The sequence below is a fragment of the Poecile atricapillus genome, chromosome 20 (assembly GCF_030490865.1).
Source record: "Poecile atricapillus isolate bPoeAtr1 chromosome 20, bPoeAtr1.hap1, whole genome shotgun sequence".
Classification (NCBI taxonomy): Eukaryota; Metazoa; Chordata; class Aves; order Passeriformes; family Paridae; genus Poecile; species Poecile atricapillus.
Window position 1 is genome coordinate 4,891,042 of NC_081268.1, and position 23,164 is coordinate 4,914,205.

Genomic DNA, 23,164 nt, shown 5'->3' on the forward strand with positions numbered 1-23,164 from the left:
AGGGTGGGGAGGAGGAAGAAGACAGAAAGATGGGAAGAGAGATGAATGGGAGAAGGAAGAGCAGAGGAGAAAGAGAAATAGGAAGAGACACAAGGAATGGAGGGGAGGGAAAGAGAGAGAACAGCATGTCTGTGCCTGTCAACACCAGAAACTCTCCCAGGCTCCTTTGAAGCAATGCAGCCGCTTGGTGGGAGCTGACAAGCTCGTTCCCTTTCAAAGAATCTGCTCGTCTACCAGCCCTGGCACACACAAAACATTCCCGTCACGGCCTTCGGAGCCTGGATTTCAGCTTTGATCATCTTAAAGCACATAAATCTTTCAAAAAATTTGGGGGGAGGGAGAGAAAAAGATTCTCTTTGGTAATGCTCAAAGCTGCTGCTTGAAAGGCTGGAGTGGCTACTGTGGCTTCTTGACATTTAAACAAGTTTGCTAATGTGGAGTGGACAGGAACCCAGGAGGAACTGGCCCATCTGTGATGTCTCCTGCCCCAATTCCCTGCTCGGAGGATGGTGGGAATGCATCCTTCATCTCACCTGTGTGCTGCCTCTGTCAGAGCCGTGTTCCAGCAGCAATTGCAGGAGGCTGGGGCTGCGCACGGGGACCACGGCTCGCGGCGCTTCCCAGGAACACCGGCAAGCACAGACAGGATCCAGAGAGCAGGCAGCACTCCTGCAGCTGAGCAGAGCCAGCACAGAGCCCGTGGGCTGCTCTGCAGCCACAGCTCTGCTGTGCTGAATAACGCCTTTGTCAAAGGACAATAATTGCCTTTGCCCCAAAGCCATGGTTATATCTTGGCCTAAGGTCATCATCCCTGTTCTTGACCATCATTTAGATTCATCACTCCTCTGCCAGCAGTCAACACATCACCTCTGCATCCACCAGATCCTCTTTCATTTCTCTGTGTACCAAGACAAGGGTCCCTTTGGAAAGCTGAGCATCCTGAACGGATTCGAGCTGGAGAAGGACAAGATGAGCACCCACTCCCATCTGTGGGTGCTGTGCAGCCCAGGGCAGGGCTGGTTCCCTGCAGGGTACTTACATGCATTGGGGGACCCATTGGGGAGAGGCAGGTAGGACCCTGCTCGCCAGGACCTGGAGCGAAAGTTCTTCTTGCACTTGCCACAGTCCTGGCCCGTGGTGTTGTGCTCACACTCGCACTGCAGGCTGCCCTCTTTGAAGGTGCACAGGTTGGCGTGGAGGTTGCATTTACATCTGGAGGAAGAAGACAGGGAAGAGCTGTCAGGTGTTCCTGCTGCTCCTCCTTGCTCCCAGCGTAGTGTTGAAAATGTGCTGAGGCTGGGCTGGTCACCCCTTCCCTGCTCCTCCTGCAGGTTTTTCTCACTGAACTCAGCAGTTTCCCCAGGTATCTGGTGCTGGGGTTCAATGTCCACCTCCTCACCCTGGGCGGATCTCCAACCTCTTGTCCAAGATGAGACACTTCACTCCTGTTATCTGACTGAGCAGCACAGGCTGCTGAATGGCCACTCAACATCTGCAGCTGCAGGAAGGAGTCACTCACATGTCAGGCTGCTACAGGAATCTGGCTAATTACCTCACATGGAGGCTTTTACTCAGAGGCAGTCTCTGGCTTTGGATGGAGGAGCTGGGCTAACCCTGGTGGCACTCAGCCCTTGCCCCCTGTGCACTGTGCCAAAGCCAAGAGCATTTTCTGCCATGGTGTGAGGCTGCTCAGCACAAACCCTTTTCCCTACGTGCAGCACAGCCCCAGCCTGCTGCGACCAAAATAACACAGACAACAAGCCACCACCAGAATCCACCGGCTAGTCCCCGCCTCATCAGAGAAGGCAACAACTAAAAACGCTACTCAGCAATTTGCAAACATTAAGAAACTTTTAATGAGCTGTAGTGCAGTGTGCAGGGAATAATTATCTCTGTGCACAATAATTCCTGTTGCTCAGACTCCGAGGTGACTTGCGCAGAGCGCAGAGGCTGAGCCCATAACTCACACGTGGCTCTGGTGACTCCTGGGCCCGAGCTGAGGCCATCAGACAGAGACTTGGGGGACCAAAACATCTCATTTCATTCCAGACAGCCGATCCCTAGCACAGCCTGACAGTTTTCCCTGCTTTGTGCAATAATTTACACTCTCAGAAGCAGAAGCATTAGAAAACAGTAATGCTGTGCCTTCTGTGCAGGGGTGGAGAAGTCTGATGGGGCAGCGCTTCCTTTTACAAGGCCCAGGAGATGCAGCGCTGGGGGAATGAGCTGCCTGCAGAGAAGACAGAGGAAATGTGGCCTGCTGCTCCTTGTGCTCTGTCTGCACTGGGATAAACAGCCTGGATTAGGCTGGGAGCTGGGAGTCTGGGTGCTGGTGCTGTGCATGCCCCCTGCTCCTGGTGCCTCTCCCCATCTCCCTTGGAGCCCCCAAAGAAGCTCCCCAGTCACCTGCCTGACCCTCTGAGGCCACCTTTGCTGTGCTCTCCTCACACATGGCTGGATAAGCTGACCTCACATATGATTTCTTTTTTCCCCCTCCCTCCCCTCCCTGTCCTTAATTCTATCAAACCCCACTCAGAGGCTAAGCATAAGCTGTGTGAACAATCCCTCCCCGTCTTACAACCCTGCCCTGTGTCTGATCAAGCAGAGGAGGGAATTCTGCAGCCTCTAAAAGGGAGGAAAGAAGAGAAGGTGGCCCAGGGAGCAGAGGCAGACATGCTCAGCATGCTCCACTCGAAACCGTGTGTGAGTGAGGGCTGGAGATGCCGTGTCACGGCTGGAAGCACTAACAGCCTCCAAGCACTGCTGCTCTGGGAGTGAGCCACCAGTCCCAGCAGCCAGGGGAGGGAAGTGGCTTTGGCTGGTACGTGCAGCCAGGAGGGATGCTGAATTTCAGATGCTGCAGGTCCCCTCTGGCTCTGGTGAGGAAGGATCTCTCTGAACTGTCCCAGCCCTTTGGCAGAGGCGCTGCCCAGCCCCAGGGTGTTGCAGAGCCTGGCTGTGAATTATTCAGTGACCACACGGTGTGGCCTCCTTCTCTCGCGAGCAGACGAGAGCAAAGCAGGCAAGATAGTGGGTTAAAGCAGGTTAAAGCAGGGAAAAGCCTCACCACTGCTGCTCTGGGCCCTGCCTGAACAGAGTAACAGCTTCAGGAGCTGCAGCTCTCCTCCCTCCTCCTCTGATGGGGAGAGGGGATGGGGCAGCTCCAGGGCACAGCCTCAGCATCCAGCCTAGGGGGGTTTAGGAGCCCCAGAGGAGTAGGTACAAGGATGGAAGGGACTGTCACACCCCTTGACTTCCCTGAAGTTTGGGATTAGGTGGAGGGTGGTGCTTGGCTCCAGTGTTTGACCCTGTGAATCACAGACCGGTCACAGTGGGGACATCAGCCCTGGGTGGCCACCACCTGGTCCCCATGGTGGCCTTAGGCAGCCTTGACCAACCCCCTGCACATGTAGCACACATCCTTGCTCCTGGCAGGAGCCAAGCAGACGTTCTGGGGTGCTTCTGGCTCCCAGTGCAGGAGAGTGAGACCCACTCACCATTAATTTGGCTCCAGCTACAAATCCTCCTCTGTGCAGTGGGACCTGGCCTTGCTGAGGCACAGGTGTGTGCAGGAGGCAGCCAGAAGGGTCTGCTCCTATCACACACTGCTCACTTGCTGCTGGGGAGGGCTGGGAGCCCAGCACAAGCTCCTGAGACAGCCCCAGCTGCCTCCTGCCCAGTGGGATGGGGACAGGGAGGGAGCTCATGGATGTCCCCCAGCGAGGAGTGACAGAGCACTGCTCTTCCCAGGGGAGACCCTCACTTCCTAATTGGTGTAAGCAAGAAAATTAAGTCAAGAGGAAGCAGAGGCAGCTGTTCACCTTGCCTGCCTGTGCCAGGGTCACTGATTTTTCTCACTGCTAGGCCACTTTGCCACTGTGCAAAAGTTCTGTTACCCGACAGATCAATTTTACCAGGGGATTGCTTTCTGAATTAGACCTTTGAGGATCATCAATCTAAGCAGGGACCTGTAACCCCAGCAGGCTGACCCCACAGCACAGCACTTTTCAGCCCAATCAATCAGGCTGCATTATTTAATGGTGAACAGCCGAGCACCCTCAGCCAGTCCAGTTTTGGGCAGAGGTTTCTGCATCCTGGCCTTCCTGCAGCTCAGGCTCAGTGGATCGGCTTCAACTCCTTCCTCAGGCTTCTGTGCCTCCTCTTCCGGGACCACAAGCCCAAGGACACACCAATGGTCTGTGCCTGCCTTTCCCCAGCCAAGATTCAGCTGGCAGAGGCTGGAGTAAATGGCATTAGCCCAGTCCCCTGGGTGGGAGCCGCTCATCCTGCTCGCCTATGCTCATCCTCCTCGGCGCCCAGCCATGGCAGGAAGGAGAGGATGAAGGGAAAGGTTAGGAGCTACTTAGCAATGAGGCTTAAAAATCAGCAGCGGGGCAGACACCTGCGCTGTGTCCTGCAGAAGGCAGCCGTGGCCCTGCTCCAGCCCCAGGGCTGCTCCAGCAAAGTGCTGGTTGCAATATGGTCTCTGGCTCTGGAGGAGGTCTGGGAAGCTGGGAGCTCTGACTTGTGGGTCAAGGCCATGCTGACAGTGCTGTTTCTCGGTGGGCAGTCAGTGTAGGGTCAGCAGTGGTGGGAAGCAGCCCCAGGGCAGACCTGCAGCACCCTTGGGCACCAGGGACACCCATCCTGCCCCGGGCTGGCAGGAGGTCACACCACTGCACTTGGCATTAAACAAAAACTGGCTCACACTGCTCCCAGCAGGAGTGGTCGGAGCAAGGTGTGCCCCAAGATGTTATAGTTTGCACAGAGGGATATTTATGAGTTTATTTTAGTGCAGGTCATTCAGCTTTCCTCAGAGTGCTGCAATGTGGTTCTGATGCTGCCAATGCCTCCACCAGGGAACATCACAGAGCTTGGAGCGCCAAGGAAAGTTTACAGGAAAATGTCCTTTTTTTTCTTTTTTTTTTTTTTCTTTCAGCCATAAAGAGCACTTTTCTGCAATTCTCCATGTCAGCATCCTGGAGGTTACAGCAGCAAGCTGGTGTCTGGTGCCAAGCCCACGTGTGAGGGAAGGAGATGCCCACACACAGGAAGGGGGCGAGTGCAGCAAACCTGCAGCAAACCTCCCTCTGTGCTGGGACTGGGAAAACTGCCCCTTTCCCTGAGCTTTCATTAATAATGACTTTTGAAGTAATTTTAAAAAGCCATCCCAAGCCCTTTGTTTCCCTTCCAAGAATTTTTCCTTGTTTTACAACCCTTTTTCTGTCCCCAGCCCCACTTGCAGAGCAGGGAAGTGAGGCAGAGAAAGGCAAAGAGTATCTCCTCATCCCTCTCCCTTCCTGCAGGGATGGGGCAGCCTTGGGGTGCTGGCACCCCTCGGGCCCAGTGCAGTGACCCTGTTGTGCTGGGTGGGGACCTAGAGATCTGCTCCATCCCCTTGTGCCTCTTACCCAGCTTCCATGAGACAACACTGACTGCCCTGAGCTCCTTAAAAAAATCCTGGACATGAGGCAGGAGAGGCCAGCACCTCTCCTGCAAGCCTCTCTCCAGCCCAGCCTGCACGCTCCTCTCCATGGGGATGCTCTGCATGGCCACAGGGATACTCTGGAGACGGCTGGTCCCATCCTGCTGGCTTCTGAGCCATCACACTTCTACCTTTCCCCCCATGGGCTCGCTTTTGCTGCCCTGCTCCCTCTGTGCTGGTGCTGGTGGGGGAGAGGCAGCTCGGGAGAGCCGCTAATGACTGCGGCCGGAGGAAGGCTTAGCAGAGCTTTCTCCTGAATTGTTTGCTCTCACTGTAATTGATGAGACTTTAATGAGTCTCACGGGACCATGTGTTTGAAGGGAGCTCTTTCCTCTCCGTCCCCAAGGAAAACGATGTTTCAACTGCTCTGGGCTCTCGGGGAAACATGAATAACTCTTCTCCATCTCCCTGTTGTCATCCCCAGCCGCTGCTCGCAGCACGCTCCGGCAGCTGCCTGGCCATCGCTTACCCGCCTCTACCTGCTCTTCTGCAACTGTTTTGGCAGCTCAGCAAAAGCAGGGAGCAAATCTTTTGGGCAAAGCATAACGGGTGCTGAGCTTGGATTGTTTCTGGCCCATCTGTGCGTGTGGAAGCAGGTAAAAATAGCTTCTAATGGCTGGGCCATGGAAGAAGCGCAGTCCCTTTGTGGAGAGTGTTTATATCAGGATTTGCCTTGCTGGGAGATGGCTCTGGCAGGGGTTTGCTGCTGCCAGTCCTGGAGCAGGACTCAAGGGGATGGAGAAGGCAAGGGTGGCTCATCCCAGGAGCAGGGCTGGGAGCTTCCCTGAACCCAAGGTCCAGGGGCTGAAGGAGAGGAAAAGCCATTTTAACGTGTTGTTTTTTTCAGCTTGAACCAGGGTGAGAGGCTCCTGGCTTTCATTGCTCTGTGCAGAGCCAAAGAACTGAAAAAACCCCAGAGTTAGGTTGTGAGCGGGCTGTTTTCCTTGTGGGTTTTACATTTGGTTGTGTGGTAGGGACGGGTGAGTCCTCCCAGCAGGAAGGAACCCTCCTCACTGCCCTCTGAAATGATTTGAGGTTTGGGTTACAAAAATGAGACAATTTAAAAGATGCCAAAGTCAAGAGCACGCTAGCTGGCTGTTCCCATCCGAGAGGCTATTTATTTTAAATAAGTTGACACTCACCAGCTGTCAAGATCCTGCTGAGTGGTGGAACATTATTTATATTCAAAGCTGTCTTAAAAAGCAAATACAAAACCAAACTTCCCCATTAGGGGGTCGGCCAGCAGAAGGGAGGAAGGGTGAAGAGGACATCATACAGGTATGTGAACATAAATATTTGCAGAGTAATGTGTATAAATACTCTTGGTTTTTCTCCTGGAATGCAATAATGCCTGCAATTGAGTTCATTGGCAAAATTGAATTTGGGCTCCTGTAGAAGTCTCTTTATATTAAGTGCTTTAACATACATCACCTTCTCAGTCTATCGATGAAATTCTATTATCTGATCAGGCCAGAGACAATTCGGCAACAAAATCGGAGGAGGGGATAAAACGTTCACAAAGCAAAGCCAGGAGCAGGTAATAGGACCTTGGGCATCTGTCTCTGGCTATCGACAAAGTGTCAGCAGTGCCTGGGGGAGGGAGGAGCTCTCTGGGTTTTTCACTAACTCCCTCCCTCCTCCTCAGAGAGTTTCCTCCCCACCTTGCTGCAGTGGGAGTAGAAACCTTTGCAGGACTCCAGCAAACAGTTGCTGCACATTAACTTCATTTAAGTATATGACGATGAGCAAGATTTTGCTGGAACTCAAGCTAATTCCAGCCCGGAGGAATGCCAGGGAAGCTCAAGGTCCAGCTCTCAGGGGCTGCCCAGCATGGAGGAGTGGATGGGCCGAGGAACACAGTGCTCTGCTGGCACAGGCTTGGCTGTCCTTGACATGAGGATGCTGCTGCCTCCTGGGACCCAAGTTCTGTCTGCCAGGAGATGAAGGGGAAGGAGCAGGGACGGGCACAGGCAGTGCTTGCCCTGGTTTTTGTGGTCATGCCAAAGCTGCCAAATGTGGGCAGCAGCTGGCTGAGGGCTGCAGGAGTGTTGGGCTTGTTCCTGGGGGATGCTTGGTGAGCCTGTGGCTGTTTTGGGAGTGATGCCCCAGCACTGGGATTAGGCAAACTCAGCTGGGAATGCCCCTGCTCTCACAGAATCATTCACCCCAGGTCCTGCCTGTTCCCCTTTGGTGCAGGTCCCACCCTGCTCCTCAGGGAGAGATGTTCACCAGCCGCCACACAAAATCTAAGATCCTCAACAAGAGACTCTTACACGGACCAAGCCTCTTCTCCAGTTTAAAGACAGCATTGCTGGAGAAGTCAAGATCAGCTGGAAAGTCTCCCACAACAGAGCCAGAAGAAGGAATGTCCAACCAGGGCAAAGCACCTCAGGTGCAACCAGGATGTGCTTTGTGCTGGCACCCATGGTTTGAGCTGAGCTACAGCCACAGGAGAAGTGCTCTGAGCTGCCTTCATTGAGAAAAGGAGGCAGTGACCAGGAATTCATTAATCTTTAACAGCAATTCTGCATCAATCGTTTCCACATCTCAAAACTCACCACAAATGCAGAAAATAATATCCCCTGCTTGTGGGTACCACTGACCATTTCCAGCTCCATTTGTTGCAGGAGGTGCTTCTGGGGGTCTGGAGTGCCTGATCCTGGCTGTTGGATAACAGGCTGGCCAACATTGTTCTGCTCCACTAGCACAAACTCTCCAAGCCATGTGATGAGAAAATCCTCCTGGAGAGCATCCATGCACAGCACTGAGAACGCACCAGGGAAAGGAGCAGGGGAGCACAAAGGGCCTTTCCCTTCAGTATTTTGGTGTAAGCAAAGAAGCAGCCAAGGAAAGCCTAAGAAAGGTAATTGGTGAACTGAGGAAAGGAAAAGCCACTTCAAAACTAGAAACCTCATCTTGTTGGTGCCTCTTTGGCCTGAGCATAGCCCGAGAGGAGGCTCTGTTCCATGGAGCTGCTCAGTGGTGAGGGATGCTCTCTTCTCCTGCCTTCCTCCAGGGACTGCTCATCGTCAGCAGGATGCACAGACAGACAGTCCATGCACTGGGGCAGGGCAGGACAGAGGGGAGAAATCCTAATAAGCAGCCTAAAATTGATTCACTTCTGCTCAATCTGATTTCTCCTAACTGGATCCACATGTCCTAGCCATGGCACATTAACTTCAGTTACAGCTTATTAATGTCTCTGTGATGGAGCATGCCCTGCTGAGCACAGCAGTGACTGACATTATGAAGGGGAAGAAATTACTCCAGAGAGACCCAGTGTGGAATGGAAGCAGAACCAGTGACTCTCAGCACAGCCCTGGCAGCCAGGGAAAGCTCATTCACCCATGCCTGAGCTCACTGCTGCACCGAGGAGAAAATGAAGCAGTGAATAGAGATCTGTGGGGAAATGTTCTTCCACTTCCCCACCCTGCCTGGCACACACACAACACACAGGCCAAGGGCTTGCTTGTGTCTATTCCTGTCCTGACTCTTCTGCATCTCCAGTTACTCTGCAGATCAATAGGGACAGGACGGAAGAAGAAAGGGGAAAAAAAAGAAAAGAAAAAGATACCAAGAGGAAAGAGAGTAAAAATAAACTGTCAGCCATGAGCAGAGAGATGGACCTGGCTGAGGCTGTGGGAGGAGGAGATGCAGAGGAGACCCTGAGGGACCAGTCCACTGTACCAACACCCAGGAATGAAGCAGTGACCCCCAGGATTCACCAGATCCTCTGGCCTACAGGACAAGAGAAGGCAGAAAACCCTTTTCCCTCGTCCCCATGCCCTCTGTTCTCTCTCTTCCTGCTTTTCCCAAAAGCTCTGGGAGGTTGTGGTGAAGGGTTTTCCTTGGTGTGAAGCTGAGGCATGAAGGATGGGGAGTACCTGGACTGAGGGGATCACAGAAAGCTCTCTGAACCCACCAGTGATCTGGTGCAGGCTGCAGCACTGAGAACCTGGGCTCATAGTCTGCTCTGTGGGTTTTTGATCTTCCCTTGACCGACTGGAAATGAGCTGCCAAGTGCCTCATCACCCTGTGAGCACTGCCAAAATCCCGGTGTGCTACAGGGACACGGGCAATGCCACACACCGAGAGCACACACTGTGGCCAGGCTCCTTCAGCCTCTCAGGGCTGCTCACTCTGCTCTCCAGGGGGAATTTTCTCTCACTCCGTTCTCCAGGTGGAATTTTCTGGCTGAGTTTTGCCCTTGACCCCTCACTTCTTCACAATCATCTTCCCTCTCATTTCCATGCCCCCTGTAGTGGATCCCTAACACCACCCCACTTTTATCCAGGCACTTTCCTGCTGTTCCTCCAACATGTCCTGGAAGAGGCAGTGTGTGTCCATCCCCATCCTTGCCCATCCTTCCTCCCTGCTTCCCTGCACTGTGCTCCTGTCAGGCTCCCATTGATTTCTCCTCTCTTCCTCTCATTAACCCATCCCTTGTTGAGCCATACAATAGATTTAATTTGGTTTTGGTCACTGCACCGTAACTGGCTTTGCTTACAGCTGGAAATAGATCGCTTTTCAGTGAAAAACCTGCTTGCTGGAACTAGAAAAAATCACAGGAGCAGCGTTAATTCACAGGGAGTTTCTTCATCCTATACACTACTTATCCACAGCTCCTCAGCTGCTCACCTTCCCTGCCCTGTGCCCACGGGGCTGGAAGAGTCAGCACAGAACAGGCACTGCCCTCTTCCCTATCCAGGACGAGCATCCCTCTCTCTCCTGGGAGCCAGCCCAACAAGCTGGAGCAGCGCAAAGCCGCATCTTCCTCAGAACTCGGAGTTTGGGCCGATAAAAGCAGATTTCAGAGTTTTCCCTGCTCCCAGGCAAGGAAAAGCCCTCTGCTCCCCGCTGTCCTGCTGCCCTGGGGGAGGCGGTCGGGCAGGTTTCGGTGAGCGGAGCCAAGAGGGGAGCGGCGGAGCCGGAGCCGCTGCAGCAGCCGCGGGCAGGCGGCCACGGCGGCACCGAGCCAGCGCCGGGAGAGGCCGGCAGGGATCAGCCGACAAAACCCAACCTGTCTCGTGTCGGCCCCGGCTAAAAAGCAGCATTGCAGCTTCCACAGGGCGTTCGCAGCCCGGCCATCCCCGCCTCCAGCTGCCCTCGGGCTGTGGAATTTTGGATGTCTGGTAGAGGTTGCGACTCCTCCAGCGCGGGGTGTGTTTGAAAGGGTTTTTCCTTCCCTTCCCCAGCTGCCTCTTTTCACTGAATTTTTAGGGATTTTCTGTCTTGAACCAAACTCTGCTGCTATTAAATGGTATTAAATTTGGCCAGTGAATTCAAAAGCTGATGGGGGGCTGGGGAGGGGGGAGGAGGACAACTGAGAGTAAGGTGCTGGTTTGAGGAGAATCCTACCAGCATGGCCTGAAGTCCAAAGTACTGAAGCAACAAATCCTGCCCAAGGCAGACAGGAAAGGTAAATGGCTCAGAGGAGGAAGGTGTTCACAGGACACCAAGAGTATTTTAACTCTTTGAAGCATCAAGTATCCCCAGGCTGCTGTGGGAGCAGTAACAGGTCCTTGGTTATCTCTGCTGATCTCCACACTTGGAAGCCAAAGCTCACTGTCATCAAACATTTAGTCCTAATTTACCAGACACATGTGGAGGTGTTCTCCCACCCCTCTGCCCACATGCCTGAGCCACCCAGGGCTCCTCCCTGAGCAATCCCCACTGTGTGCACCCCAAAATGCCCCCAACCCAGCTGAGAGCCACAGCTGCTTGTCCCAGACAGGCACCATGCCGTGAGAAAAACCCTCATCGCTGTCTCCTGCCTGCCCTGGCGGGTGGAAAGGGCTCTCCCAACCCTCACTGCAGCTTCCTTCCCCTTGGAGCCTTTTCAAAGCCAGCCTCAGTGGCACCTGCAAACATTTCTACTTGCAAGTCTCAGAAGCAAACAGTTTGGAACCGACACAAACGGCTCCTCTGTCGCTGTGGTGATGCTTGTTAGCATGGGTGGGTGATGGGGGGATTTTTCCCCTTTCGCCTGTAAGTCTCTCACAAGCTGGATGGGAAATCAGCCATCTCGGCACTTTTCCACCTTACTTTGCTTTTTTGGTTGATGTCATAACGTAACATATGGCATCGTACAGGGAAATGAAAAACAAAATCCAGGAGAAACAAACCCCCTCCTGCTTCCTGTGTCCCAGATCTCTCAGGGGGTTTACCTGCACCCCAAACTTCATCTGCCAGAGCTGGAGCTGCTCAGGGTGTGCAGGACTGGCTTGGGATGACCCACCCTGCTTGTACTGGCAGTGAGCTGGAGTTTAGAGGGGTGAGCCTCATTCCACGCCCCATATCCACCAGCATCACCCCTGAGACAGCTGGGCAACGGCTGGCCGTGTTTGCACAGCTGGGACAGGCTATTGGAGGGAACTCAGACCCTGAGTGTCCATCCAAGCCATGTCCCAGCTCCCCCAGCACCAGCTGCAGGAGGACACAGCCTTGGAGGTGCCCCTGCCACTCCTTGCAAGGACACATCTGCTGCCCTGCCTGGGGAGAAGGGGTGTCAGAGGGAGAAACAATTATCTCTCAGTCAGCAGAAATGCTGATGGCTGTGTTTTCTAGCAAGAACCCTCTTCTCATCCCTCTGAGAAGAGATGTCCAAAGAAACCCAGCGGCCGTTACCTGCCAGTGACTTCAATGTTGGAGACGGCGTAGAAGTACTTGTACAAGTTCTCCCTCTGCACGTAGGTGCCGCCCAGGGCGGGTCTCAGCAGCCTCATGCGCAAGTCGGTCACGGTGAAGAAGTCCTTGAGCCCTTTGGCGCTCTCCAGCCGGGTGTACAAGTTGTCCATGTTCTTGAGGTCGGGGCCAGCGAAGATGGCAAAGCGGTCTCGCACCTCAAACCGGACGGTCTTCTCTTTTTTGGAGCCCGCCCAGCGGGAATACTCCTCCGTGCAGAGGACCCTGTTGGCACTGGTGGTGGAGAGGTCCCGGACCCTCCGTGCTGGCATGCTGAAGGCCTCCATGCAGTCATCTGCATAATACTGGTACGGGTGCCAAGTCCTCCCATTGTCCAGCGACTTCTCCAGCATCATGATGGTGGGGCGCCCGTACTCAAAGGTGATGACGATGTCGTCGGTCAGCTCGATGCTCTTGTTCCAGGACAGGGTGATGTTGGCCAGCAGCGGCTCCGGGTACCGGCGCCACGTCACACTCTGCCAGTACGTGGCCAGCCCCTCGTCCTCGCTGTCGAACATCAGCTTGGGCGGGTGGGCCAGGTCGGGGTTGGAGGCGTCGCACTCGTCGCTGCACAGGTACGGGTTCTCCTGGAACGACAAAAATGATCACCCGGGAGGAAAGCAAAGCCTGGGCGTGGCGTGGGCAGCGTGGGCACACGGGCCCCGGCTTTGGCTGCTTATATCAAGCATTAACTGCTGGGCTGAGCTGGAGGGTGCCGGGGCCTGGCTTGGGAGGATGCTGTTTCTGAGAATGAATTTAAGGCAGAAAGATGCGGCTTTACCTCAGCTGTAAGAATGGCTGAGCTGTTGCCTTTGAAAGGCCCTTCGGGAAAGGGCTTTTTGATTTGGCACAGGGGCAATTTTCATAGAAAGCTCTTTCCCTGAGATGGTCTCTGAGAAACATGGGCTAAGCTTGGCCAGTTTACAAGCCTACAGAAAGCTGTGCTCATCCCTGCTGCCTTGGAGGAACTGAGTGGCTAAAATCTCCCGAGCACACCCCTGCCTCTCGTGGCTCCTGATGCTGAAAAGGATGGGAACACACCATCCCCCCAGTGCCTCTGAGCACAGCTAGAGCCAAATTTCTCCAGCTCCAAGCTGGGAGAGAACTGAGCAGCAGCAGAAAGAGCACAGATTTGTGCTCCTGGTGCCTTGGTGCTCACCTACCCACAGGGAACAGGGTGAGGAGGATGGCTCATCCCATCCAGGTGACAATGTCCACTGCCTCCAGGCCTGAGCAGTGGGAGAGAACATTCAGCCATCCCGTTCTGCCCACAAGTGCCAGTGCACAGCCAGGCTGGTGTGTTTTGCAGGGACACACCTCCACATCCACATGTGCTGAGATGCACCAGGACAGCGTCAAGGTCAAGGTTGAAGTTTTGGGGGTGGGCAGCTGTGCCAATGCGTTTATTGCCCACCCATGTTTGTTAAAGCCCTGCAGCCTCTGCCTCCAGCAGTGAGCATGTGGGTCACAGCTGCCTTGGGGATTGTGCAGGGCTGTGTTCTAGTGGGTAGAGACCACAAAAAACTCTGCAACACACTGCAAATCCTTTTTTTGCATATGAAGCATCTCTTTGCTGTCGCTTTGCCTCCCTCTCAGAATCAAAATAGAGGACTGGGGAGGGAGAGGGATTGGTATGACAGTGGGCTTTGCTGCTGTGGGACCTTCCCAGCAAGGCAGAGGCACCTGGCACAGGAGGAGGTGATAAAGCTGCTGGAGCTGCTCAGAGCTGCTGTCTGGGGGTGAGGAGCCTGCTGGGGAGCGAGGTCTGGCTCTCCTGAGCACAGCAGCTTTCAAGGTAAGAGCAAGCTGGGTGTTCTTTGGTTTGTGGGTGCTTTGGGCATGGTTGGAAGCCATGGGGAGGTGCTATGTGTGGGACCAGCGTGTTCCTGCCTGGCCCTGGGGACTTCCTGCAGCATCGGGGCTGTGCCAGGGTGCGGGGAGCTGATACTGCCTCCAAAAAATGAGGTGCAGGGCTGGATCTGAGCAGGTTGGTTTTGTCTCTGGCTGCTGCAGGTGTGGGAAGAGGCTGCTCCTGTTTCCATGGCTTGCTTTGACCGAGGGAACTTTTGGAGTCTGAGTGCCTGTGAGCTGCTTTTGGGGTGCCCTGTGCACACCCAGTCACAGCAGAGGGGATCTGGCTTGTATGTGTGGATGCTCTGGAGTGCCAAGTGGGGCTGTGCTTTGGAGGTGGAAACCTCTGAGTAACACAACATGCTTTGGAAAATCTGGGCTTTGCCACCTCCAGCCAGGCAACCAAAAGTCTGGGAAACTACTCAGAGCTTCTCCACTCCATGTCTGTAAAATGGGCCTTTAGTGCTTCCTCAAAGCTCAGAGATGTGCACTGAAGGCAAACAACTTGCAAAGTCAGTGGAGGCCACAGCACCCTGAAAAACTCCTGAGGACACAAATAATTCTGTGTCTGGAGCAGCATGTGAGCAGCACAATGTGAACAAGGCAGAGGGCTGCTCTGTCAGCACAGGGGGAAAACAAACCAGCAAGTGACTGATCTGTACGTGAGAAGCAGGCTCTGTGCAGGGGGACAGCCTTGGGGACACGAGGGGACTCCTGTAAATACAGCGCACGTTGTGTGTGTGTGTGTGTGTGTGTGCACAAGGCTGCTGGGGAAAGCAGCACAGGATAAAACAGGTCAGAACTCAAACTGTTTTCAACCCAGTCTTGCTCTGACACACCCCTGCCTGGCAGTGAAGCTGCAAGTGCTGTGCTGGGGTTTGTTGCTCCTGTCACAGCCTCAGCTTGGGCCATGTGTGGCTTTTGCCAACTCTGTGTGTGCTGGAAGGAAAAGGCTGGGACTGGAGCTGCTGGGCTCCAGTGTGGTGCTCACTCACCCTGCAGCAGGGAGGTTACTCAAATGGATGCTTGGGTTGATGTTTTAAAAGCAAAGAGCTGGATAATTTATTTGTTTGTTTGTTTAGTTTATTTGCAGCTCTGATAACTGAGCAAGGGAAATCAGTGGAGTGCTCAGGCTTGCTTGGGTGGGTGAGGTTGAGGGGTGAGGGCACCTCACAACCCCCTAAAAGAGGGGGAGATGCCAGCTGGCCTGTGGTGGGACTCTGAGCCATGCTGGGGGGCCCTCTCCTGCCACAACTAGCTGTTCTGGAGTAGGGATTAAAAAACCCTGAGATATTGACATATTAAATATGCTCTGCTGACTTGTCACGTTCAGAGGAATTGTTTACCTCTGCTAATGAGACACAGCTTCCTGCTGGGGATGGAGCTGCCTCTCAGTGCAGCTTTACAGTGGTGGCAGAGGGAAAAGGCAGAAGAATCCCCCTTAGCTGAAGTGCTGGGGGCTCTGAGTGTGTTTCCTCTGCTGAAGCGACATATTGTGTTGCAGTATGGTCCTCCTGTCAATGTGGCCATACAGATGGCTTAATAGGACAGCCCTGAAAAGACCATCCCCAACGTCCATCTTTACCACTTGTCTGAAGGAGGGTGGAGAATTGGCTTGGGATGACAGCAGAAAAGTCCCTGACAAACCTGCCTTGCTGCTCAGTGGCTCTGTCTGAGCAGAGTCTGTGTCTCAGAGCTGTCCTGGCAAAAGACAAGCCATGAGCCTTCCTTTCCTTGTGTGCAGCAGCCACAGCCCTTGAGCTGGTGTGAGATGAATCTCATTGAGTATCTGCCACTTGAGCTGTCCCCAGCATGGCCACTGTGGCCACCTCCAGAGCTGCACATGATGCTCCTATCAATGCTTTCTTTGGAGTGGCCAAATTAAACAAAGGACTCTGATAAAACCACAATAAGGAAACATTATCCAGGCCAGAAAAGGCTGGCCAGGATGAGAGCTGGTACAGATTTCCCTGGAGCAGTGAGGGAAGCAACTGAGTCTGCCCTAGCATGGTCCCCCTCACCATATCCCGTCTGGAGGAACAAGGCTGGCCAAGCACGTCCCTGGTGGGTCAGGAGGAGGGAAAAGCAGAGTGAAAACTCTGCCTGTCTGCCCTATGCTTATCCCAGGGAATGGAGGTGCACAATCCCAGCCTGGGAGTGTGCTCAGCTCAGCAGGCAGCACCCCCAAAGGTGTCTTTAACCACCCCAATGCTCTGGGGAGCCAAATGGCTCAAGAGGTGCATGGTTGTAGCAGGACAAACACAAAAATAACCTCCAAGTGACAGCGCTGCAAGGTGGGGGAGAGCCTCAAAAGCCACTGAGTGAGTCACATCACTACGGCTTCCTCTGCTAAAATGAAGTGTTCCTTTTTGGGGTTAGGTTTATTGAATTGTCCTTCCTCTGTGGGATGCTCGATGCCTTTTCTGCTGGGGAGGTTGTTTGGAGTTAGCCAGGAGGGCAGGGGGGAGCGGAAACAGATGGCCACATTTTGGCTGCTCCGTTGGTCCTGGTAAGATCAGATATAGCACTATTGAAACAATTCCAGGTATTATTTTTGAATCTGGTTTCCTCCTCCAAGCCGTGTGTCCTCCAAAGAATCTGTCCAAAGTCTCGAGATATTTAAGTCTTCAATCTAAAAGTCAGGATGCATTAGCCAGGCAAACTTGGTCTCAGTGAGCTTAAAATAAACCAGTTTACTTTGAGTCTCATGCTATTAAATCAGTCGTGAGTGTCCTCACAGCAACTAAACATTGCAGATTTCAGGCTCTCCAGCTCTTCTGGCTGTGCACTTTTTGGGGTTGTACCAAAGAGTGTTGCAGCCTTGCTTAGCCCCAGCTCAGCCATAAAGGGAAAATCTCCACAGGAAAAACTGTGAGAGCCTCGTTGAGGACAAGGTGTCCTAAAAAATGGCACCATGGCAAGGTTGTGCCTCTGTGAGCCAAATCACAGAATGGTTTGGGTTGGAAGGGACCTTTAAAGGTCACCTAGTCCAACCCTCCTGCCATGGGCAAGGACATCTTCAGCTACATCAGGCTGCTCAGAGCCCCATCCAACCTGACCTTGAATGTTTCCATGGATGAGACATCCGCCACCTCTGAGGTTTTACCATGCCAGTATTTTATCACATTCATTATAAAAGTTTTCTTTGCTACAGCTAATCTGAATCTGCTCTCTTTTAGTTTAAAACCATTATCTCTTGTCCTAACACTACAATTCATAATAAAGAGCCCTCCCAATCTTTCCTGTAGGCCCTCTTCAGATCCTGGGACTCTGAATCCTCCTTGGCAGGGCTGCTCTCAGTTCTCCATCCCCAGCCTGGGTCAGGGGGTTGCCCTGATCCAGGTGCACTCAGGAGACTCCCGTGGGCCCAGTCCTTGAGCTGGAAATGTGTCCCAGCCCTGGAGACTGCTGACCCAGCCCTTGGGTTTTGTCTCTTCTTGGTGCCTGGAGTCAGTTCTGGGCAGAAATGCTGCAAAAGGGACTTTCTGAAGGTGACAGCAGAGACTTGCTCCTTGAGGAGGAGGAGGATTTCTTAAGAAACAAAATATTGGTCTGACAAAGCGAAATGACAAGAATCCAGAGTGCTGCAGAGAAGCTGCTCCCCACTTTGCTGGGAAGGGAGGGAATGGGGGAAACCAACCACAACAAAAGGCCTCAGTTTTACAAAGCCCAGATGGTTTTTAGGGCTCTTAATGAGCGCAAAAGTTGTTTATGTTTTTGTTTCTTTCCCTAGCAGATAATACCATTTTTAAGCCTCACAGCATAAAATTATATATATTTTTTTAAATGCAATTGCTTGATTAATCATTAGGCTGTTGAATATTTTAAACAAACTAGACATCTGTTGTGAATGGTGAAAGCTGCACAGAAATAAGACTGCAGCTTTCAGATCTTCATGCCAAAGGGAAGCTGGAAAGCAATTGCAACCACTAGCTGCACAGTGAAGAAAAATAAGAAAAATAATAATAATCATATTAATGGAGGAAAAAAAACCTCAACAAGATTTGGAAAGGAAAAATGAGTAGATGATGTGAGAGTCTGTACTGCTCAGCCAAGGATGCTCAATCACAGCTCTCATACCTGGTGTGATTTGTTTGGTGTCTTGAGAACCCTCCTGGACTTCCTTTGCATTTGGGGGTCTCTTCTGCTTGATGGAATTGTGTTTAAGCCAAGGCCTCTGCTAAAACCTAGAGCACCCCGAGACCACTTGTTTTTAATTACAGTCTCCTAGTAAGAGTGATGACAAGGTCTCATCAACTTGGATGAGTTTTGGAAAAAAAAATCTTTGTACTTTTTTAATTGAGGGTGGGGGGGTGGAAATCCTTGGTGTATTTTAGGAAGATTTTTATTAAAGAAGAAAAATTAAATGTGTTTCTTCAGAACAAAGAGTGGTGCTGTTGTGTGGGTTTCTCTTGGGTACTTTCTCCTGGAGTGTTTTTTTCCTCTAAGAACTGTCTCTCTTGGATGTCTCCAGGCTCTCCTGCAAAATCTGGTGCTGGTTGGGACTGGGAGCTGTTTGATAGATCCCCAAAGAGTCTGCAGAGCCAGGAAAAGCAGGTGACAGCACAGGAAGCTCCTTCCCTTCTTCTTGGGACTGCTTGTGACCAAGGAAACCTTGGTCTGAACCTCTACCCAGGAGGAAAAAATTCCCTCTGTAGCCCCCACCCACCCCCACCCCATCCAGCTGTGATGCTTAAGGCACTCTCAGGAGCATCCCAAGGACCCGCTGATTCCCTGAGGACACCCAAGGCCCTTCTGATTCCCTCAGGACACCCAAGGCCCTTCTGATTCCCTCAGGACACCCAAGGCCCTTCTGCTTCCCTCAGGACACCTACAACGCTGCCTTTGAATTTCTGCTCAAAGGTCAGCAGATGAGGCTCACAAATTCCCTGTGTTTCCTCGTGCCGCAACCGAGTCCTGAAATTGGTATCAAATTTCCTCCAAATCCTGCAAAAAAATAGGGATCAGCAAAATCTCCAGGTGCACCTGATCCTTCCTGTCCTGACAAAGTCCCCGCTGTGGAGCAGTGCCACCGCAGGTGTCCTGCAGCCTCCCCTTCCCTGAGCAGCCAGGCTGTCACAGGCAGGGCTGGTGGCCAGAGACACAGGGGTCCCCAACCTGCAGAGGGGAGCAGGGCCAGCCCATTCCATCCCTGCCTCTCCAATGGATGTTCTGGAACACATTCCTCCCAAAGTTTTATTTTCGCCTCTCCCTTCCCCTGTCCAGCGGCACGTTGGATCCACTGGCTCCACAGGCTGCGGAATGGGAGTTGAAATGACCTTCCCAGGACATTTTCTTTCCTCTTTTACACTGTGCTGAGTGCCCCCAGCTCCCACTGAGATTGAGCTGTGGGGCTTCACTTCCCTTCCATCCCCTGCCTCAGCTTTCCTCATGATGCCAGGGCTTCTCAGGGATCTCTGTTCCCTCCTGGCTGGGCTCTGGGTTTGCTCTGGTGTCGGTCAGCACGGGGAAATCACTCGCTGAGCAGGGAAGGTGCCTGACCCAGCTCCACTGCCAACCCCCCTTAACCTCCCCAGTGACACAGAGTTCAACTTATTTTCTGCAACACAAATTTCTGACAAGGGCCACCCTGAGTGATGTGTGTATTGGGAGACTTCCTTGGCTTTTCTTCCAATAATCACTCCAGGATGTGATGCTGCTTCCCAAACAGAATTGCATTTACCCAGGAGAAAACACAGGCTCATCCTAATGACATTTCAGGGTGTTTTCACTCTTGCTGCTCCTTATCTGAGGGTTCAACTGCTCTGTCTGGATTTATGACAAGACAAGGTGATTTTATGATCAAAAATAACATTTGTGAGTAATTAAATCTTATGCTTTAGGGCATAAACTGTAACCTGCCAGTGGCCAGAGTGGGACTCAAAGAGAGCTGGAAATACTCTCTGACAATTAATTTTCACTCTATTCATGGGCTGGGAGGGATCAGAGAGGTGAAACAACCATAATTAATTTATAGGGATTATTTCCAACAGCTGGCAAGTGGCATAACTCACTGCAGAGAGGGCTGGGAGCAGGGAGAGGGATCAGGAGGAATATAAGGCCTCTCTTGTGCAAAAGAGCCCCACAAATCCCCTTCCCTGTGAGCCCAGGTGAAGGTCTGTGCCCTCCTCTGAGGGACATGGGGGGACACTGGGATTTGCCTGGCCAGGTCCACTCTTCTTGCACTGATTCCTCTGCTCCCCCAAGTGGGTCATGGCCTTTCCCCACTGCACAGCTGTGACTTGAACCTGGAAAACATCTTTGGGATGCCTGTCAGTGTGCAGGGAGCGGTCCCTAATGGAGCCAGCAGCACAGCATTGGATTGTGGGGACTCTGGGGAGTCTTTCTTCAAGATGCTGTATTTTCTACCTTTTTTTGTTACTGTTTTTGAAAGACCTCTTCGGTCAAGCTCTCTATGTTTCAGATAAGACAGGAGCTGTCTCATAAGATAGGAGATGGAAGGTACAGTTTTCCCATGGGCTGCCTGAGCCACTCGGGAATGCTCCAGCAAAGGTTTCATCTGCACATCCCCCAGGCATCACCCTCCTCTTCCCAGCACCCCTCCAAAGGGATGTTTTGAGGTGGCCCATGTGGGTAGGAAGGTTCTGGCAAGGCACCTGGGCCTTGGTGAGGGGTTATTTTGCAGCTTCATCTCTGCAGGGGAAGGGCAGCTCGGGATGGGTTGGAGAGGATAGGATTCAGAGCTCCGGGAGGGCTGGTGGGGTGTTCTGCTCACTCATGTGTCCTTCTCCTGCCCCCTCCCTCCCCCAGCCATCTGCAAGGGGCTCTTATTAAGGCAGAGACAGCAAAAGGGGAGAAAACCATCCTCGCTAACAAGCTGTTTGCTGTTTATGAGCAGGTATAGGCAGAGCTGGAATGAATTATTAATAGGGTGGAAATGGGGTCCCTCCACAGATCTGCTGCTAATTCTGGCTCAGCCGAATGTCACACCCACCATCTCCTCCCCGGCCGTGGTTTGGGGGATTGATCTCTCCTCCGCTTCCTTCCCGTTCCTGCCGGATCCGGGGCTGCCCGAGCACAAGGTGACCCCTGGCCGAGGCCTCAGGACAGGCCGGGCCTGTGTGCGGGGCCTGGCCGAGCGTGAGTCAGCAGAACTGAGCCCGGCTCCGGCCGCGACACCGGGACACACTCAGAGAGACATTTTGCTGTTGTGCCTCTTCCCCTTGGCCTGAAGCAGATCCTCATTCACCGAGCAGTGCCGCTCGTTCAAGGCTCTCGGGCTCCCCTGGGCCCGTCTCTCCGCCAGAGAAGAGATTCAAGCCCTACTCGTGGCTGCTCTTCCCCTTCCCCCTCCAGCCTGCTCTGAATTCGAGAAGCATCTTGTTTGTATTTCATCCAGGCTCAGCGCTGTGCCCTTCTCTCCACCAGCCCTGGGGAGACATCACCGTGCCAGACAGGGTGGGCTGGTGGCAGGGCAATGTCCTGTCTCCAGCTGGGGAAATTGAGGCAGGGAGGGATTTCAGGAGCAGCTCGGAGCTTCACTAGGCATTGAGGACTCCACCTTTGCTGAGAACTGAAATCCCCACAGCAGGGCAAAGCAGTGGCTCCCTCACCCAGCCTTGATGTGAGGCTGAAGGAAATCTCTGCGCTCATCCCACGCTCTGTCTGAAGCTCTCCCTGTGGTCTGGCAGCGCCTCATGGAAAGGGTCTGAACTGGTCATTGCACCATAAATGACACAACCTCAGCAAAAGGGTGACATCCAGGCGGGAAGCATCCTTTCCACAAAGGGAGGATGCAGAGGGAGATAGAGCTTTTCACGCACAAGGGCTGACCCGAGTCACCTGTCCACCCTCACAACACAGCCAGCACCGCTCCTGCACCGACACAAATCCCCTCACGCCCACTCTGGCTAAGCCAGAAACAGAAAATCTGGTTACAAGAGGAATTTCAACCTTCAGCCTGAAACCAGCCCAGTCCATGGGTGACCTCTCTGAGGAAGGCCCCAAGCATGCTGTTTGCAGAGTGGCCTGGAAGCAGCACTTCCATTTCCAAAGCCCTGGGATGGCCTGGCAGCAGGATCCCCTGCCCAGCGCCCTGTCCCGAGTGTGCAGCTGATTTGGGGGCAGCACAAGGGTTAATGCTGCCCGGAAAATTCCACTCCTAAGCAGATAATCTCATCTGTGCTGGGGATACACACACACCACCCGCAGCAGCCCGGCCTCCCATGGAATCATTTTTGAGCAGCTCTTTCTTTGTGAACTGCTAATCCCCCGGTGAGCCGCTCTAACCCCATCCCTCCTGCTGCCCTGGGCTCACCTCCACCCCCAGCTCCCTGCCTGCTGCACCCCTCAACCTCCCCCTTTGGCACTGGGGGCTGCGGGGTGACCTGGAGCCTGGGATCAGAGGCTGATAAACCAGGCACTCCTCAGTTGGCAGCCACGGGCACGCATTCAAAAATGCAGCAGTTTAATCACATTGACTGATTTTTAGCTTGTCTCCAAACTCAGACTTTCTGTACCAGGCACTTGCAAGCTTTGCTCTTCCCAGGGCACTTCCCTGAAGCTTGTTTACAAATTAAGCTGCTTGGATTCTGCCCCATCCCTTCCCTGCCAGATTATTAAGCCCTTGCATCTTGCTACAGAGATGTATTTGTGTCCGCAGCCCCTAGCAGCAGGAGCACAGCAGCAGCGACCTGTGTGCAGGGCTGCGAGTGCATTATTGATTCAGGACTAAGAAAATGCTTAGGAAGTAGGAAAAGTGTCCTGCTCTCTAAAAGCTTGTGCGCCTTGTAAGCTCAATACATGCAGCCTTTGCAGAGAGGCTCGCTACGCCGCTATTAATAATTTATTCTCTAAGAGAGGCCCTGATAGTCTGAATGGGGGAGGGCAGGATGCAGAGCCCGGGGGTGGGAAAGGGGAGGGAGAGGAGGTTCTGCTGTGCTCGTCAAATGGAGGTGCAGATGTTCCCCAGGGCCTCTGTGGAGGGGCTACAGCTGGGTAATGGATACCCCTGAGCCCACACCACCCTCTGATCAGGGCTCCTGTGTCTGTCTGCTGTGTCAAGTGCTCTGCCTTTGCTGTTGTGTGCAAAGCATTTGGCTGCTTTATGTTCTGTTTCAGGGGAACAATTCAGCAGGTGCCTGTCAGAGGTTTGGATGGAGTTGTGTCAGCCCAAACCATATC

The 23,164-nt window shown here is 53.2% G+C and overlaps 1 protein-coding gene across 8 annotated transcripts in view; it reads right to left on the reverse strand.

Annotated features, from left to right (window-relative positions):
• The window catches only part of NTNG2 (netrin G2), a 46,800-nt gene that overhangs the window by 13,054 nt on the left and 10,582 nt on the right, over positions 1-23,164 (reverse strand). For all 8 annotated transcript variants that reach the window (XM_058853869.1, XM_058853871.1, XM_058853868.1 and 5 more), the window contains exons 3-4: positions 12,113-12,756; positions 1,040-1,212 (exon numbers count right to left, since the gene is read on the reverse strand). In XM_058853869.1, coding sequence (XP_058709852.1) covers positions 1,040-1,212; positions 12,113-12,756 — 817 coding nt within the window. The remainder of the gene's footprint in view (positions 1-1,039; positions 1,213-12,112; positions 12,757-23,164) is intronic.